This window comes from Musca autumnalis, unplaced genomic scaffold (genome assembly GCF_047663935.1).
Source record: "Musca autumnalis isolate F117 unplaced genomic scaffold, ASM4766393v1 scaffold_5, whole genome shotgun sequence".
NCBI lineage: Eukaryota > Metazoa > Arthropoda > Insecta > Diptera > Muscidae > Musca > Musca autumnalis.
In genome coordinates, this window is record NW_027412088.1 from 112046070 (window position 1) to 112065154 (window position 19085).

The 19085-nt window shown below is 35.0% G+C and overlaps 1 protein-coding gene across 1 annotated transcript in view; it reads right to left on the reverse strand.

The window, feature by feature from the left end:
- Tsp42Eg (Tetraspanin 42Eg) overlaps positions 1-13282 on the reverse strand; it is a 40172-nt gene extending 26890 nt beyond the window's left edge. Inside the window, exons 1-2 of the mRNA XM_073957338.1 lie at positions 12953-13282; positions 12712-12814 (exon numbers count right to left, since the gene is read on the reverse strand). Coding sequence (XP_073813439.1) covers positions 12712-12771 — 60 coding nt within the window. The 5' untranslated portion in view covers positions 12772-12814; positions 12953-13282. The remainder of the gene's footprint in view (positions 1-12711; positions 12815-12952) is intronic.
- Between the last annotated feature and the right edge of the window lie 5803 nt (positions 13283-19085).

Sequence of the window (19085 nt, forward strand, 5' to 3'; positions counted from 1 at the left end):
ATTTTGGTGATTTAACGTTAAATGCAAATCAATACAGAATGCAGTAATTGCTTATCTTTGGCTGCATTGGCGAACACTAGTGTTGTCAATAATTCGAATTGGAATTTAGAATCGTTATATTATAATAGAAAAACACCTAGTATAAATCTACGCTCTCTGATGAAGAAGATATAACTTTGAAAAAAAAAAAAAAACTTCATATGAATATTGAAAACTCCATATATAAAACCAAAACCCCCTTCACTTAAAAAAAGAGAAAGCGTTTCAATAATGAGCACTTTATAATAGAGTTATGCTATAGTAAGATTACGCCGTCTAATCACAATTGGAGAAATTTGATGGAGAAATTGTTTGGCCGTTAGGAATCAGTTGGTACAGTTATATAGGGCTATAAAAATATAGAACTTTGTCCACAATTTTTTGGTTGATTAGGAACCTTAAATGCCAAATACGGTCTGTAAACGCCCAAATAACTAAAATCGGGTTGTACAGTTATATGGGGGCTATAACAAAACGTGGACCTATGTCCATAATTTTTAGTGGAGAATTTTATTAATCACTGGGAATCCAAAATGCCAAATTATAGCATATTCGGTCTGAAAATGTTTCTTAAAACCTCCAAATACCTGAAATCGGACGGTAGCGTTATATGGGGCTATACTAAAACGTGGATTCATGTCCAACATTTTTGGTAAAGAAGTTTTTTGATCACTACGAACCCTAATTGCCCGCTAATGCTAATTTGGTCTGAAAATGTAGATAAAAACGTCCAAAAACAAACGTTGGCTACGATATAGCCCATCTTCGAACCTTTTCCACAATTTCTGCGACCTATCTAAATTTTTCCGGATGATGGAGTGATAACCACAGATGGACGGACACTCGTAGATCGATGCAGGATTTTAGCCTGATCAAGAATATATGAGCACGGTGCTTTTGAATCAACATTAAATGGAACATGCTTACACCTGGGAAGTTCTTGCGAATTCTGAAACTACAATGCACTAACTGTATTGCCTTCTTATAAAACAATGTTATGTACGGTGCGCCTTAAATAACTTTATTTATTCATATTTTTTTTCAATTTGGACTAATATTAAAGAAGACTAATATTAAAGAAGAAGTTATGATCATTTCTTTGCATATAATTTTTACTGAATTCGGCTTTTTCAAGGCTCGATATCTTTGGAACCGTTAGTCAAAAAATCTGAAAATATTTTAAAATGTTTTTTCTGGTGAGCATCATCAACATAGCAAAAAATAAAGGAAATCAAAAACCACTTTTTGCAAGAGTGTCACTCAAAAATCCCTTTATATTCTTTATAGGGACGCAAATAATTATTTCAATGCGTTATAAAAGGAAAAACAAACTTAATATACCCCCCATAATATAGTGGAGGGAATAGTAATATGTCGCCATACTTTTTCATATGGTTTCTTTCAATAATAAAAAACTATTAGTTGTGATCCACTAAATGATGCACTCTTATCCTATTTTCTGCTAGACAAATTGGGCCGGGTAGAAAGATCTAGAAGTATGTTTTCTCGCATCTCGCATCTAAAAAGTTGTACCATATTTAGTTTCCGTACTTTTTGAACAAGTTTGTGTGGGAAAGTAATTATTGACAGTTAGCGTATAAAGTTTCAGTAAAATCGGATATTCAATTCGCAAGTAATGGTGCTCATCAGAAATTTTATTTTGTGTCAGCAGGCGTTTTATAGAGCTTTTGGGTCATTATCTCTTTAAGTATGAACTTACACCCGTTGTGTGTGGGGTACCAGAAGCAGTGGACTAATATAGTCCATTTTCGAACCTGATCTAAGTTTAGACAAAATACTACGAGGGCCAAATTTTAGACCAAACAAGTTGATTTGTTCGACGGATGTATAACACTGTGCAACATTTTTAAGGTGATCTTCTGCAAACAATTCGAACTGAGTATTTTTTGAAAGTACAAACCCAAACGACAGGAAACACTAGTTGGGTTTTGTTGTGTCAGATATTTGGAGAAATAATGAACTCGAAAAACTACATTTATTGTCTCAAATTTCAAAATATATGCAAAAATTCCACAATTTTTATACATTTCGCGCCGTATCTCCAAAGCCGTTAATTTTTCTGAATATTTTCTTTTAAAAAAATATTCATTGTTGTAAAATGCCTCTATGCCGTTGTTTTCAGTACATTTTCCAACGACGATTTAATAAAAATGTCAATAATGTAGTGAAATCCGAAATGCGAGAATAAACTGTTGGTGTGAACTGTGTTTGGAATATGTGATGCAAAATACCGCTGAAACGACATGAAGTAAGCATTTTATAGTTTCGTAATGTTCTAAAGAATTGTTGAAAACTTTATTTGGATATAGTTTAGCCGATACTGACCAGAATTTCAGCAATTATGCAAGATTTTCTATATTTTATAGATTTTGATGCCCTAGATGGAGTTTTTCTTATGTGGTTTTTTGAAAAGATAAGTTCTACTAATTTAGGGCTACAATATTGCTATAGACAGTAAGGCCTAATTCCTATTCGTTTATGAGATAAAGGCCTGATAAATGCAAAAAAGTGTAGATTTAGCCCGGTTTAGATGAAGCCATAAAATCCGAACTGGATCTGACAGGACAAAACCCAACTAGGGTTTTTATACCCTCCACCATAGGATGTAGAGTTGGGCAATATAGTTCCTGGAGCGGATCGATCATTCTAGTTCCTTTTGCCAAAAGGAACTAGTTCCTTAATATAGTTCCATAGTTCCAAATAGTTCCGGCAGCGATATAGTTCAATGAATCTTTCTCTTTCATCGTTCTTTCTAATTCCTTCGTTCCAAATAGTTCCGAGATCGATATAGTTCAATGCATCTTTCTCGTTCCTCGTTCTTTTTATTTCATTCATTCCAAATAGTTCCGTGAATGAAGTAGTTTAACGAATCTTTCTCTTTCTTTTTGTTTCCATCTTTTGGTGGATTAATTGGCATACAAATAAATAAATTGCAGCAATGTAACGAGGATGTGATTTACGTTTATTTAACAATGTGGCCGCATCTGAATGATGAAGGAACCAAACGTGAAAGATCGAAAAAGAAAATTAATTATATAAATGAAAGGAATTATATGCACGACTGGAGCTGGAACTATATGAATTAAAGGAACTATATAAATGAAAGAGCCGGATATAGTTCCAATAGTTCCTTGTCCGGAATAGTTCCTTGGAACTAGTTCGCTCCGGAACTACACAACTCTAATAGGATGGGGGTATATTAAGTTTGTCACTACGTTTGTAACTACTCGAAATAATCACTGTAGACCCCACAAACTATATATATTCTTGATCAGCGTGCAATTCTACATCGATATAGCCATGTCCGTCCGTCTGTGGAAATCACTCTAGCGCCCGAACGGATTGACGTAGGTGGACGAAATTTTGGGAAAGTCTATTATATGTACGTAGGACTTTTGGTATTGAAAGCGGGCTATGTAGGTCCACGCTTTCGTATAGCCCCCAACAAAATGGCGTCGTCGTTTTAAGGAGTTTTTAAGATATTTGTCCCATTTTAGCACCGAATTGGTTGTAATTTGGTATTTTGTGTCTCCAGAGGCCAAAAAATATTCCTACCAAAGTTGGGTTATATTGGTCCACGTTTTGGTATAGCCCCCATATAAGGCCCCATATAAAGTACGCGTCATTTTAATATATTTTGAATGTATTAGACCCATTTGACCACAGAATTGGTTGTAATTTGGTATTTTGTGTCTTCGGAGTCCAGAAAACATTCCTACCAAAGTTGGGTTATATAGGTCCACATTTTGGTATTACCACCATATAACGCCCCATATTAACTACGCGTCATTTTAATACATTTTGGTTGTAATTTTGTGCTTTGCATTTCCGAAGGCTAAGAAACATTTCTACCATAAAATGTTTATATAGGTCCACTTTTTGATATAGCCCCATAGGACAATATCTCCCGATTTTCGGTATTTTGAAGGTTCTGGCCTCATTATCACAGCGAGATGGCTGAAATTTAGTATTTAGTCTTCGTTTGTGGTATAAAACTTTCCCCCAGAAATTCGTAGGTATAGGTCCACGCCATCATATAGCCCCCATAGAACAGTACCTTCCTATTTTCGGTATTTTGAAGGTTGTGGCCACATTAATCCACCGAAATGGCTGAAATTTGTGGTGGAGGGTATAAAAAGTTCGGCCCGACCGAACTTAACGTTTTTCCTACTTGTTGTAGTCTAAATATGTACTTTCAAAAAATGCATACTAGAAGTTGTTTGCATTTTTAGTGTTGCATAGTGTAACGACTCCAAATTCTTTGAAACGGATTTCGGCGTAACAATTAGCAACGATGGAAAACCAGACAAAAATATCAACCAGAGCATACCAGCCGCCGGAAAATTATACAATGCAATATATAAAAACTTCATAAAGAAAAGAGAAGTAACTGCGAAAACCAAACTTGCTGTGTACAAATCTACACGCAGAAAAATATATGTTAGAAATATGTTTGGATCCAAACAAATATTTGTTTGGGACTGGTTTGTGTTTATGTGTATGGTGTAATAGAAGACGCAGAAGCGAAGGCAGGAGTATAAGGAAGTTTGTTTTGTGTATTGTGTGTTTCGTGCTTTGTTGTTAACCAACGTAGCAAGCGAAGAGGAAAAGGAAAAAGTGGTATGAATTATGTTGGTATTTTTTCTTCAGTTTTCTAAATACAACCGTTGAGTAAAGTCGGTAAAGTGAGCGAATAAATCAGTGTTTTGTGTTTTCTTAGAGAAGTGGTGCTTTTTATCAAATTAAATGCCCAATACATTTTATAATTGGAAATTTTATAATTGAATCAAGAAGGAGAATGGAAATATTTTATTGGACAAGGAAGAAATAGCATTTAATATTGGTAATTACATCAATACATTTTTTATATACATATGTATATATGAAATATGGATGTACATATTTATTACATTATATAATTATTTGATTCCAGATGCCGATTTCCCGCTGATGATTTCAACATTGAGGAAAATGTGTTTTATTTCACAACTAAGGAGAAGCGTTCAACGTTTCTATATATTTTTTCTTTTTAAACGTGTAGTTTTTAAAAATAATGTCATTCCGTTTTTCTTTTATTAAAGTCTGTTACGTATTTCTTTGGAATTTTGTATGTGCCTATGTGTGCTTGGTATTACAATAAACCACCACCATTTATAAATGTGTGTATATGTTAGAGACAGTCAGTGAGCGCTTACTGAGAGCAAGTGAGCATACATTTCAATGCGCTTTACATTGAAATTTACGCTCCCTTGCTCTCAGTAAGCGCCCTCCGGTGCATGTGTTTGTTTTTTTTTTTTTGGCTTTTGGGTTTGTTTTTGTGCACCCAAACAAATATTTGTTTGCACCGAAAGATATAATTTGTGTGCACCCAAACATATAAGTTGTTAGAACCCAAACATATTTGCAGGACCCAAACATATGTTATGCTTGGGACTGATTGCAAACAAATATATGTTTGCTGCAAAATATGTTTGGGGCATATGTTAGAGCGGCATTTTTTTCCTCAATATCAATACCAAGCCTCTGAATGGTCAAATTGAGGAACAAAAATTGGGATGGTTTGGTAATGTCGTAAGAATGCTAGCAAAGAGACTTCCTCGACAAGTGATGGAAGCAAGGTGCGAAGGTAGAAGGCCTAGAGGCAAAAGACGGATGACATGGGAGAAATCACTAACTCTTCCATTTAGTAAAAGAAACGTAGATCCGGAGAACGGAAAAAATATGAAAAGGGATAGAGCCGGATATAAAATCCTTTGTAATGGAGCTGACAAACTGTCGATATTCCCAACATTAGATATTTTCGATACTTCATTTTAAAAAATCGATTGCTATCGATATTATCGTTAACTTATCATCACCATTAATTAAGATATTAAAATGGCGGAAATGTCGATACATTTGTTGACATTTATATAAAGGAGAAAAACAATAGCTTTTATTGAATAGAAATAAAGTGTGTCTGCGTACTCGATAATTTGTAATAATTATTACAAATTATTACTGAATGTTGTTTTTTTACACAAATGTGCAGTAAAAGTGAATGAATTGAGAGACTTGTTTTGAAATTTTTATTACTGAGAACTTATAATTTTTACTGAAGGAATTTTGTTCAGTAACATTTTGTAGCTTTAGGCAGTTGTCAAAAGTTTAAAATATTCAAATATCATAATCGTAAACATTAATCAAATTGAAAATTTGTACTGAATGTTGTATTTTCACTTTTTTAATTTTTTCCTTTGAAAGAGTATAAAATGCTTTCCTCTCTAAAAAGAAGCTACTGAGTAATATTTACTGAGAAAGTACAAGGACAAACCTATATACAAAAAAAAAAAAAACAGTTTACTTTTCTGAAAAATTTGTGAATGCGGACTTACTTTCTCACATCCAGAAAACCGAAAAGACGCGAAATTTCTATTTATTTTAATTAATTTTAGGTTAGGGATTTTTTATGCGATAATATCGAGAGACAAAACATTCTATCTAATTGAATTTTTAAAAACTAATCGATATTATCGATAGTGCCATCGATTTTTTGCCAACTCTACTTTGCAAAACACCTCATACTGAAAGGTAGACGGGGTTGGATTATGTAAGTAAGTAAGTAAGATTTCTTTAGAAGACGACTATACTCTGCTTACTTCGAAAGTGTTTCCTAACAAAAATTTGGGAACCACATGAGGGTTATTCACCCACTGCAATAAACTGTAAACAAGCTACTTTCTGCATTACCAGTAGGAAAAATAATGAGTTATTCTTTACAAAACTACTTATTTTACTCATTACTAAGTACCTGGGCAGAGAAAAAACAAATGATTTTTTTTAACAAATAAATTAAATATCTTACAAATTGATTGCAATTGATATCTACTTAAACTCTAATATTTTACAATAATCTAACAACGAACTTGCAATAACTTCGCAACAAAGAATGCAATATCACATTGGAGTTTATTGTCTCTTTAGATGTTTCTATAGTCCATACCAGTCAAGGCAAGGTGGATAATTAAGAAAATCTCAAACTAAACTGTTTGCAGCGGCCGCTGCAGCAACAACAACTTCCACAATCAAATAGTAGTAAAAAATATAAATTTAAATAAAAATGAATGAAATGTTTGTAAACGAGCAAAATTGTGCTGGTATGTAGGTGGTCGTGTATACGAGTATACTTTGAAGTCCGATTATGTTACAACTTTTATTTCTACAAACAACTTGGTTGTTGTTGTATTCGGTTTGTAACTACATTGTTAGCTACTTATTGACAATAATTGGTTTTAAGCTAAGACGCACAGTGTTTTCAAAGGAAATGATTTGTGAAAAGCCAAGTTGTTGAACTCATAAGTCGGAGTGTATTTATAACATTAAGGGGTTATCCCTAGTTGTGCAGACCAAAAAAAAAACATTTTTCATGATTTTTTCAAAGAAACTACCAATATTTTTAAGTAGATCATTCTTTCATCTGAGAGAGCACAACTTTAATTACTTTTGGAATTTTTGTTGTTGAAAAATATTGCATAGTTTTGTGGTAAATGACTATCTGCGAATCCCTTTTTTAAAAAAGCGTTTTGCGGTACTAACGATATCTCGAAAACGAATGCGCCGCAGGGATGCCAAATGTTCCGAGGTAAAAATCGCTACAGCCACATACGCACCATAGGTCTGTAGCGATTTGTACCTTAAAACAGTTGACATTCCTTCTTAAACAGTGGTTTTTGTACGTCAAAAATCACCACAAGTAGCGGGAAAACCACCAACTTGGCACCCCTGATGCGCTGATCATCGTATATTTTTGTGGGCGTTCGAAGAACACAATAAACTTGTCGTTAAGCGAAAAAGAACTTTAAGAAATCTATTAAAAAAATTATGAATGACAAAGTCAAAATTTCGATTTTAACGAACACAACTAACCGTTCTTTGTCCAAAAACTGGGCAAAAAGTTAAAAAAAACTGTCTTCCTTAAGACAAGGTTTTATGTATTATAAGCTCACCAAATATATAAAAATCGGTCCATTCGTTTTCGAGCTATCGTTGGCACGGACTTCAAACATGCGTCTTAAGTTGCGCCTCTACACACAAAACACAACCGACTCTTCACTTTGAACAGTCATATCTCAGCCAATTTACTTCGAAATAAGCCAATCATTTTTGCTTTGATTTTTTGAAAGTGATAAGTAGGGGTAATCGCTTAAGAGTAAATATAATAAATGTAATAAGTTTTATTAAATCCTGAATCACTGCACACGGTGCGCTTACTTTAAATGAAAGGTGCTTACACCTGGCAAGTTTTTGCGAATTACGAAACTACAATGTTCATAGATGAAAAAAATCAAAAAGCTAAAAAAATCGCCGGAGAGATTTTTAAATAAATCGCGGTCAAATTTCACATGTTTAACTTTATTTTAGGAATTCACGATTTTGCTTAGAAACCGAAAGTCCTGTCGTTATGGGACTGAAGAAAATGTTGTAGCAGTGAAAATTCTCTATAAGATTTATCTTTATGACTTTTAGGTTTTAGCATTTTTGAGATATAGAAAACATGAAAAAATTGCTGGAGAGATTTTTAAATAAAACCATTAATGCCAATCTTGTAGAGAATTTTCACTCTACAACATTATCCCTAATCTATTTAAATAGAGCTTGCGGTTTCCAAGCAAAATGGTGAAAAATTTCCTAAAAATGTGAACTTTGACCGCGATTTATTTGAAAAACTCTCCGCCGATTTTTTGTTTTAGGTTTTTTGTTTTGGTCTATGAACATTGTAGTTTCAGAATCCGCAAAAGCATTCAAGGCGTAAGCATTTAAAATTAGTTAAGGCGCACCGTATGCTCGTTAGGATATCGCAAAAAGACAAGCATTCGAAACACACCAGATGCATAAACTCATCGTCAATTCCTCTCCAACATTAAAAACTCTCAATTTTTCGAAAGGGATGCGGAAAATGGCCTAACAAGTTTTGAATTCATTCATCAATGGTTCGAAATAATCATTTTTTGATCCCACAAAGTAAATAAATGCTTGATCAGCGTGCAATTCTAAATCGATATAGCCATGTCCGTCCGTGGAATTCATTCTAGCGTGCGAACGAATTGAATAAGGTGGACACAATTTTGGTTAAAAGTATTGTAGGTGCGTAGAATTTTTAGCATTGAAAATCGACTATATAGGTCCACGTTTTAATAAAACTCCCTTAAACTTAGTTTAAGTTCAAACTTAGTTAAGTTAAAGGGTTATATCGGTCCACCCCTTCTGGTACCTCCCCCACAACAGTTCGAAAATGTTCGGAAAATTTGTGCGCACGGTAACTCTTGAAGGGAGTAACCGATTTGGTCCACACTTTGCACATCGTGAAATAACTACCAGACTTAGACGAGGTTCCAATATGGACTCAAGCGGTCCACACCTTCGGGTACCTCCCACACAAAATTTTGGAAAAGTTCTGTTTAGGACCTGCTCTCGAATCGCTTTGATTTTTGTTGTAACAACTTGTATTTACTGCTCCTCATACGATGGTACAAGTTTCATCAGGGGCAAGTCCATACTTCCTGAGAAAATAGCCTGAAAGGTGCAAAAAACACCCTATGACACCGTGTGTAGTGGTTGAAGCACAAGATAGCCCTCGAGCGGATCTGCCGGTTCGGTCCTAACTTTTGCCTTCGTAATATTTTATCCAAACTTAGATTAAGTTCGAAGATAAGCCATATGGGTCCACTCCTTCAGATACCTCCTCCATAAAAGTTCGAAAATGTTCGAAAAATTTGTGCGCACGATAACTCTTGAAGTGAGTAACCGATTTGATCCATAATTTACACATCCTAATATATATACCAGATATAGATCAGGTACGATTATGGACTATATTTGTCCACTCCTTCGGGTACCTTCCACACAAATTTTCGGATAAGTTCACTTTAAGATCTGCTCTCGAATCTCTTTGATTTTTATTGAAGCAACTTGCATTCGCTGCCTCAATTATGACGGTTTTTTCTGGGGCAAGTCCATACTTCTTGAGAAAACAGCCTGGATGGTGTAAAAACCTCTGCGCCACTATATATGTAGTGGTGAAGAGAACGATAACTCACGATCTGATCAACCGATTCTGTCCAAAATTTGGCCTTCATCATATTTTGACCAAATTTAGTTTCAGTTCTAAGATGTGGAATACCGGTCCACAACTTCCGGTACTTCCCCCAATATTTAAACATTGCCACTAAAACGGAATGCACGCTATCTATTGAACGCGGCAACCAATTTGGTCCAAACGTTGGATCTCCTAATATTTTGTCCAAATTTAGTTTACTTCTAAAATGGCTCATATCGGTCCTCTCCTTAGGGTACCCCACACAAAAGTTCAACATTTGTGTGTAAGTGCAGTTTAGGGTCTGTTCGAAAATCCTTTGGAAATGCATACCTATGTTGTTCGTTGTGGTCCTGTTTATATGCTTCCTGGCATACTGGTCCAAAAGTTATACGATGACGTACTTAAATGACTAGTGGACGCGATATGTATCGAAAAGATATGACTCCCAAAATAAGATCCACTTCCATAATGGACTATGCCGGTCCATGCCTTCAAGTACCTCCACCGCAACACTTTTGAACTTTAATCCTAATCTAAATTTTTGTCGGCAAGTTAAAATGTCCAAAAAGGGCCACAAAATTCTGAAAATACCCTAAATACATTCGATCTGTCCGTAGATGAAAGTTTCAATTCACATAGGCTGGTATATGTCTGATTTTTTACTTGTTGTCTACATTTTTTGGCTAAATTTGCTAAAATTTGTCATTTAGGGTTTCCAATGGTAAAGAAACTTCTCCACCAATAATTATGGATATACACAGGTCCACGTTTTGTACCACATAACGGTACCATCTGATTTCGGGTATTTTGACGTTTTTAGCTACGTTTTCAAAACGAATTAGCTATAATTTGGTTCCTTGTGGTCAAGTAACAACTCTACCTAAACTTATTATTCTACATTAGCTCATAATACTTTAGGCCCTTTACTTTATTGGTTTTTTAGGTTTTATATAGGTTTTATATATATGCGCGAAAAACAAGATTGGATTTCTTTTGGCATTTATGGTTTCCAGTTGTTAAAAATTTGTCCGTCAAAAGTTGTGGACAAAAGCCTACCTTGCGGTATAGCCCCCTTTTAACGGTACCGCCGATTTCAGGTATTTTCAATTTTTAAGCTGGTCGAATTATCTAAAACTAGGTATTTGGGGTTCCCAGTCTTCAAACAATGTCACCACCTAAACTTGTGAGAGTTGGTACTTCCGTAAAAGAATGAAAACTAATTATTACATACATATCTATGTTCCCCCAACATCCCCGAAAGAAAAAGGTGACTTCTCTCATATCAATGAGTGCACGCCGATTCATATTGACTCATTGATATGGGATTTACTTTTGATCGCCGAGGCCGAACGGCGTCATGACTGCAATACTTAGGCAATGTAAGCCATCATTACACTGAGGGGATTTTCCAACGCCGAAAAATTTGATGTTCTAGTCAGGGATTGAATCGCAGACCTTCTGAGTACAAGGCGAACGTGCTTTCCATTGTACCACAGAGGTTCCCAACCCCAGTTATTCCATATAGGTTCAGAATATTGCATGGCGGAGGGTATAAAAAGTTTTAAATTAATTTACTATTTGTATGTAAGTTAAGCTTAATCTCATATTTGTTGTTTTCAAATTTAAAAACAACAAGTTTAAAGTGGGTGTAGTTAAAATTGATTACTTTTGGGGATGGCAGAGAATACTAGTTTCGTCCAACGCCACTTGGACTCATCAGTTCTCTTAGTTCTTTGTATTGAAACAAAGAACCCTTCCCCAATTTTATGACGACTCGATCTCAAGAATAAGTGTGACTGATGAATTCGTTTAATTAATTAATTAAATTAAATTAATTTTTTTTTAAATTTTTCAACTTCACATTCTTATTTTAAATTTGAAAACACCAACCAAATGGAGTAAAACTTAAAACTATAAATATTTCAATAAGAAAATATTTTTGCCAATTTTCTTTCTGGTTCACACTAATACATTTGTTTGTGGCATATTTCTGTTATGGCCTATTTCATGCCAAAAATATTCGCCATAAATCCGTGTGCACTTTGTCTAATAAACTTGAAGTAACCAAAACGTCTGTCGATCTATGTATCTACGATCTGACAATACGATCGAATGAATGTAAACAAATATTGTACTCGAATAGTGTTGACCATGTTGTTGTGGTTGTTCATAATAACGACGACGATGATGATGATCCATGTCTATGACCACTTGCACATTCAATAGTAAATAAAGACAAGACAAATTAAAGACAAATAATACAATTGTAAATATTACAAGTACATATTTTGCAGTTTTTAAATAAAAAATACAATTTTCAAACATTTTCAATATTAGAAATCACAAATCCCACAATAAAAATATGCTAAGCACAATTTTCACCAATGGACCGACTTGTCTGGTGATTTTCAAATGCACGTTTCCCAAATGGCAAACTAAAATAAGTGATGAACACATCTAGTGGATGCTGGTGGACTTTATGGCAATAGTTGTTGCTGGTTGGTGGTAATAATGGTCTCTCAACAACAACAACAATTTGCGGGTGACTAGTAGGGGAATGGGTGCTGAGTACTTACCGCATAGATTACATCCCATTTGATGCTAAAGAATTTCAGCGTTTTCGTTGAACAGGCCATTTTTCCGGATTCTTCACGTTTTTTTGATGTGGCGGGAGAACAACTTTTTCATAATTAAACAAGAAAATGGAAGAAATTAACAGATATTCCTTTAATAACTTAATAACATAGAGTGATTGGTATTTAATTATTTTAGTTTCAATTTTTATTTTGTTTATTTTTTAGCGCCACGCACACACACCTGGTTAGAAAATATTTTTCTGAGCTCTTTTTTAATGTGCTAATTTTCAATTATAATAAATCACTTTTAGTATGGGGAATATTTTTTTTTGCAAATTTTAATATTGTTTTGATTTGGTTTTTTGTTTTTCCGCAAAATATATAAAATTTAAAAATAATCTCCAACAGCCATCAAATTGACTTTGACTAGAATCGCGTATTGTGTTCGTTGCCGCCTTATTTTGTGTCTTTTTTAGCCGTAACGCTCGCTCGCCGCATGCAAATAAACTAAGAAAAAAGTTTACAATAGTTCATCGCATAATTTCTTAGCGTTTTCTTTTTGCACTAAACTAAAAGTTCAAACATTACGGCATGGAAACGAAACAACACTCGAGAAAAGTTTCCGTTTGTGAAAGCTTTGGCTAAAGCTTTTATACACATGTATTGCGTTGTGGTTTTAGCGTTGGTTAATTTGAAAACAATTTTAAATAATGTATAAAAATATTACGTCGATAGTAGCGTTTATTAGAGTGGTAACATGGTTCTCTACCGTTTTATTGTTGTTTTGTTTCTGGACAACTGTTCTCATACATTTAACAGCAAAACAAGTAAAAAAGTATCCATCGACTTTGCCAACAGAAATATTCCTTCAGCCTGTGACATAAAGGAAAGAATGAAACTCCCCCAAATATTTTAGTCCTGGTGTTGATTTTAAATCAAGGATTTTCTGCCAATTTTGTGATTTATTTATAGAAACCATTCGAAAACTGATAATTATGAGTTATTCGCAATTATAATTTGTCAAAATTTGACCCTTCAATCACGGCTACATGAGTTTTGAAGAGAAGGGAATCCTGATTCAAATGAATTGTTTGGGATATTGTTTCTAGAGGATATTTTCCTCTATAAAAAGAAAAACATCAGACTCTATATTGATAAGCAGGTCAATAAGACCATCTAACAAATTAAACGCAGTGATAAATTTGTTATAAGGTCTTAAATCTGATTACAGTTTGACTCAGAGTTTGGTGGTTTTTTTGTTATAGAGTCCGAATAAAGAATAAGTATGACTGGTGAAATCATTTGAGTTTCCTCAAATATTCCTCACTTATTATCATTGCTTTGCATATATCCGTATATGCAGAGCAATAATAATAAGTAAGCAAAGGCTATAGTCGGAACGGGGCCGACCACTACCCCTAGGCATAAGCTTTTCACAGTAAACATTTTTTGTTAGGGAGATACAACAGTTACGAGGTCTAATCGAGAAGTTTCCTACAAAACATAGTTTGGAACGCTGCTGGTCTTTTTCTGGCTCGTACGCATTGTTCCATAAACTTCTTTTGAAGCACCGCGATCGTATTTTTTGGAAATTTCTTGCACCGATCGACACGGGATCCAACGATAAAACCCATTGTATTGAATGAATGCTAGCTGGTGGAAGAAATGCCCAATGAGTAGGCAGGGGTATCTTAGGCAAATGCATATATGGTTAGGATGGTCGTAGAGAAAATCTGATTAGATAGAAACTCGTTTTATCACCGAAATGGCTGAAATGTGGTATTAAGTCTTCGTTAGGCGTATGAAACTTTACATCTAAAATTTGTCCGCATGGCTCCATGTCTTCATATAGCCCCCATAGAACGTGTAATGTCAGGTTCAAAATTTCAAACCACACATAAACGTTAAATATTAGAGAATGTATTAAATACCCTTCTATTCGCACAAGTACTGTACACACAACGCATAATATCTATCGATAACCATAGATTACAGCAAGCGCTCAGTCAATACTTAGCAGAGAATGGCAGATTGTAGGCTTCTTGACAGCGACGTTGACTTGTTAACATTCTTTCCTATATCAACTCTCAAACCGAAAAGACAAAACGGAACAAAACCATACTCAACGTGAAATCACAGAAGAATATTTCTAATTCTATCAAATAAATCTTACTTCAACGCTTATTAATATAAAATTTCTCAGGAAAAATCATCTAAAGGTAAAATTAATTTCAAAAAATGTGGAAAAACAGTGAAATAGCGTGTAAATTTTCTTTGTGTCTTTAGAAATTTGTACCCCTCAGCCCTGCGGAGGGTTCCGCCGTCACATAATCACGTTTTAGTTATAACGGAACTCCCATAGAACAGTGGCATGAACTAAAAAGATCGTCATTTTGTTAAAGATATTCCAGTGCTGGCTAGGCTAGTTGGCCCTCCACGCTCGTTCTGTACCAAATTCGCAAAATCTTTACATGCCAAAAAACAAAAAAAAAAAAAACACTTTAGAAACACACGTTGCATCACAATCTGATTCCCTGTCTGCAATTTGTAAGCCAATCTGTACAGCCAACACGTATACAGTTGATAGTGCATCAGTACTCGCGATCACATAAATCATCCTCAACCATTGGTTATTTCCATAATCGATAACTTGAAGAGTCTGGCTTCTGGTTTCTGCCACTCTACTTACTCAAACTTACAATAAAGTAGTCGCCAGTGAAAAAAAAACTGAATCGTGATCGCCTACCAGTTTACACCAGTAAGACATCACCATCACTTTCATTGGTTATGATGGTCTCTAAACTACCAAAGCCAACAGAAGAATATGTGTGGTAATCTAGTCAATAAATATTCTTTATTATTTTTCCTGACATTCTGCACCAAATTGGCCAACACTAATCTTACACCTCACAGATTAGTCAAAAAGTTCGCCAAATAATACCCGAAACCGACATTCTCAATTCAACATCTATGTATAGATTCCTGCATTAAGTACATCATTATCAAACAAGTCATCTATTCATCTGGCAAAAAATGTGATAATGCCGGATGTAGAGTAACTCTTTGAACCTGTATCAAAAAGCAGAAAAACTGATCATCATTATTAAGAAGATCCCACAAACATCAACAATTAGATCTTAAGATAATTATTAAGTTACACGTAAGCATCAAGTTAGCAAAGCAAAATCACATTATACCTCCTAAAGCCAACAGCGCCAGCAGAGGAAGAGGCCTCATCCCGCAGCGGCAGCGACGTCACGGCATCGGTGAGTTTTTTTATTTTTACTTCCTCCATTTTTTTATCATATGTAATTTTGCTTTGCATTGTTTTTGTAAATAAGCAGTAGAGAGCATTTGTCATAGGCAATAATGAATGACCCAATTTCATTAATCGTTTTGTTCTAACCTTCATTGGTTTTGTTATTATTTCCTAATTTCATGGGTTTCATTATTGCCTACCTGCAATCACACTGAACCCCTACGCTACTGAAGTAGAATATCTCAACTTTTCGATAGCTTCATCATAAACTATTTTGTGATTTTAATTGAATAATGAAATTATCTAAACACATGATTAGTAATACCAGTCAGTTCTATGATATAGGATTGAAATCATAATCTTGATTATTTAAGTTAATGTTCATTATCCTAGTAACTAATATTTTTTTATAATAAATTTTGAATTCATGATGAATTTGTAAGTGAACTTGTTATTCCGTACCGGGTGTGAGCAACAGGTAAACTTGATGTAGGGCTTCAGGGACTTCGGCAAACAAGTAACAAAAGTGCACGCTGACGTCATAGGAAGGGAGGGTATAGAGCACCAATCTCCAAAACATCACGGAGATTACAACGTGTAGTGATTATTTTTTTTTAGTTATTGGTCGACAGGGGAGTTTCCTTTTTGCCATCTGAAATGTGTAGATCAATTTTCACGCTTTTTGCTGTTGTTATAATTAGCTTTCAGTAGGGGAGTCTATAAATGAATTTATGTTGAACCAAATTTTTGATTCTTTTGGAAGTAATGGAGAACAAGAATCCCCCCAGGCCGACTGAACGCTAGCCTTATCAACGACTCCCATTCGTTCTCCATCTTCAGACCTATTCTATCCATATACTTGAAAAACTGGAAGTTGGTTCATGACAAACGGTACCTTTCGATTTCCGATATTTTGAAGTTTATGGCCTCAACATCACACTTAAATGGCTGACATTTTGTATAAAGTCTTAGTTGGAATATAAAACTTTCCACCTGAAATTTTCGGTATAAGTTCACGTCTTCATATAGCCCCCATAGAACAGTACCTCCGGCTTTCTGGTATTGTGAAGGTTGTGGCCTCAATAAATTTGCTAAAATTTGATTTTAAGTCTTCCTTGGGGGTAAACAACTTTCCACCTACAATTTGTCGGTTTAGATTCTGCCTTTCCATTCCTCCCGATTTTCGGTATTTTGAAGGTTTGGGCTGTGGTTATACATTTCTCTATTTTAGTGACTTGTCTGTAAAGATTTTTAAACAGAAAAATTGTACATACAAAAAATTTTGTTCTTATTATTGAAATATTTGTTGCATAAGAAAATATGTAAAATGCATAAATCTTGCATATACCCAAATTTATGCATTTTGCATATGTCATATGTTTCGATTGCAATTTAAACAGAAGCCAAAAATATGCCCAGTCCCAAAATTTGACATGAATCGGACCAAAAGTAGGGGTTGCATAAAACTGTACTAAGTATGTATGCTAAACAATATCAAACTTTCCAATGGAACTTTCCAAATGACACCTGGCAGCACAAAACCTAGTCTCGATACTTTTCGATTAGCCCTCGTATCAGCCGTACCAGATGACTTACGGCTAACTGGACCAAAATAATTACATAACTATCGAAATCACCATATGTTGCAGTGTCCAACTGGATTTGGTGTTAATTTCGAAAACTGTTCTTTTTTAAAACACGGAAGAAGTCGAGAGGATGAAGGACTGCGAGAGCCTTTGTTCTGCTAGCAGCCTGTCGGTTGGGAAGGTTATACACACTACACATGAATATTGAAGATCCTCTTTTTAGTTTCTTGACGTTAACTATTAACTCTAAATGGAGTAGGATGGCTATTACAAAAAAACTCCCCAATAAAAAATCATATTGTAAATATCCTAAAATAATATGAAACAAGTAAGAAAGTATCAGTAAGCTGTTCTGATGGAGAAATACCCTCAGCCTCTGACGAAAAAAAAAATATTGATTTTGTATCCCGAGTTTGCTTCAAAATACGTGAAATTTGTACGTACAGTAATGTGGGTCTATACCAAATCATAGACGTATACCAAAATTTTTTAGTGAGCTTCTGATTCATAGAGAACTCAAAATATTAAATTACGTTAAACTATGTTTGTAGGAAATTTTTGAAAAAGTTTGAAAGTTATCTTGCACTTGCCATTTTAGTATGTGCCGGCAGGATTGTTAGAGCGTTTGGGCCATTATCTCAGGAAGTATGGACTTACTCCGGAAAAAAATTACCATTGTAAAGGGATCCGATGGGACGGCCTACTCACAAAATTTCCAAACGATCCGAGAGGAGCTCTTATACTATACTCTTTATGTATTTTGTGTGGGAGGTACCCCAAGGAGTGGACCGATATAATGCAATCTGATACATGACTGGGTGAAATAATACGATGTGCAATATTTGGACCAATCAGAAACTCCATGCGAGAGTAATATTAGGGATTTTCCATGTTATTTCGTGCAGTCAGGATTTGTTGGAGAGTTTAGGCCATAACTTCGGATGTATGGACTTGCGCCCGAAAAAATGTACTATAGTAAAGGACAACGTGTTGAAAAAAAATCAAAAGGATTCAAGAGGAACTCTTTAACTTCACTTATTCCGAATTTTGTGAGGGAGGTAAACGAAGGAGTGGGCTGATATAGTCCATATTCGAACCCGATCTATATCCGGAAGGAACTGTACGATCTGCAAAGTTTTAACCAAATCGATTGCTCCCTTCGAGAGTTATATTTCACTCCATTTTACTGAAAAGTTTTGTACTTTTGTGTGGGAGTTACCCGAAGGGGTGGACCGATATGGTGCATGTTCGAACTTAAACTAAGTTTGAGCAAAATATTCTGAAGTGCACAATTTGGTTCGAATCGGTCAATCCGTTCGAGAGTTATCGTGCGCACCAGCCAGACAGACGGACGGACATGGCAAAATCGACTCCAAATTGTCTGAAATGAATTTCGTCCATACATACTTGGGTTCTAAAACCGTTATTTCGATGAGGCACATTTTGGTCGCATCAACGTGTATATACCCTCTTTCCTCAGAGTGATTCACTCCCACGGGTTTAATTGTGGGAAAGTGCCTCAATACTAG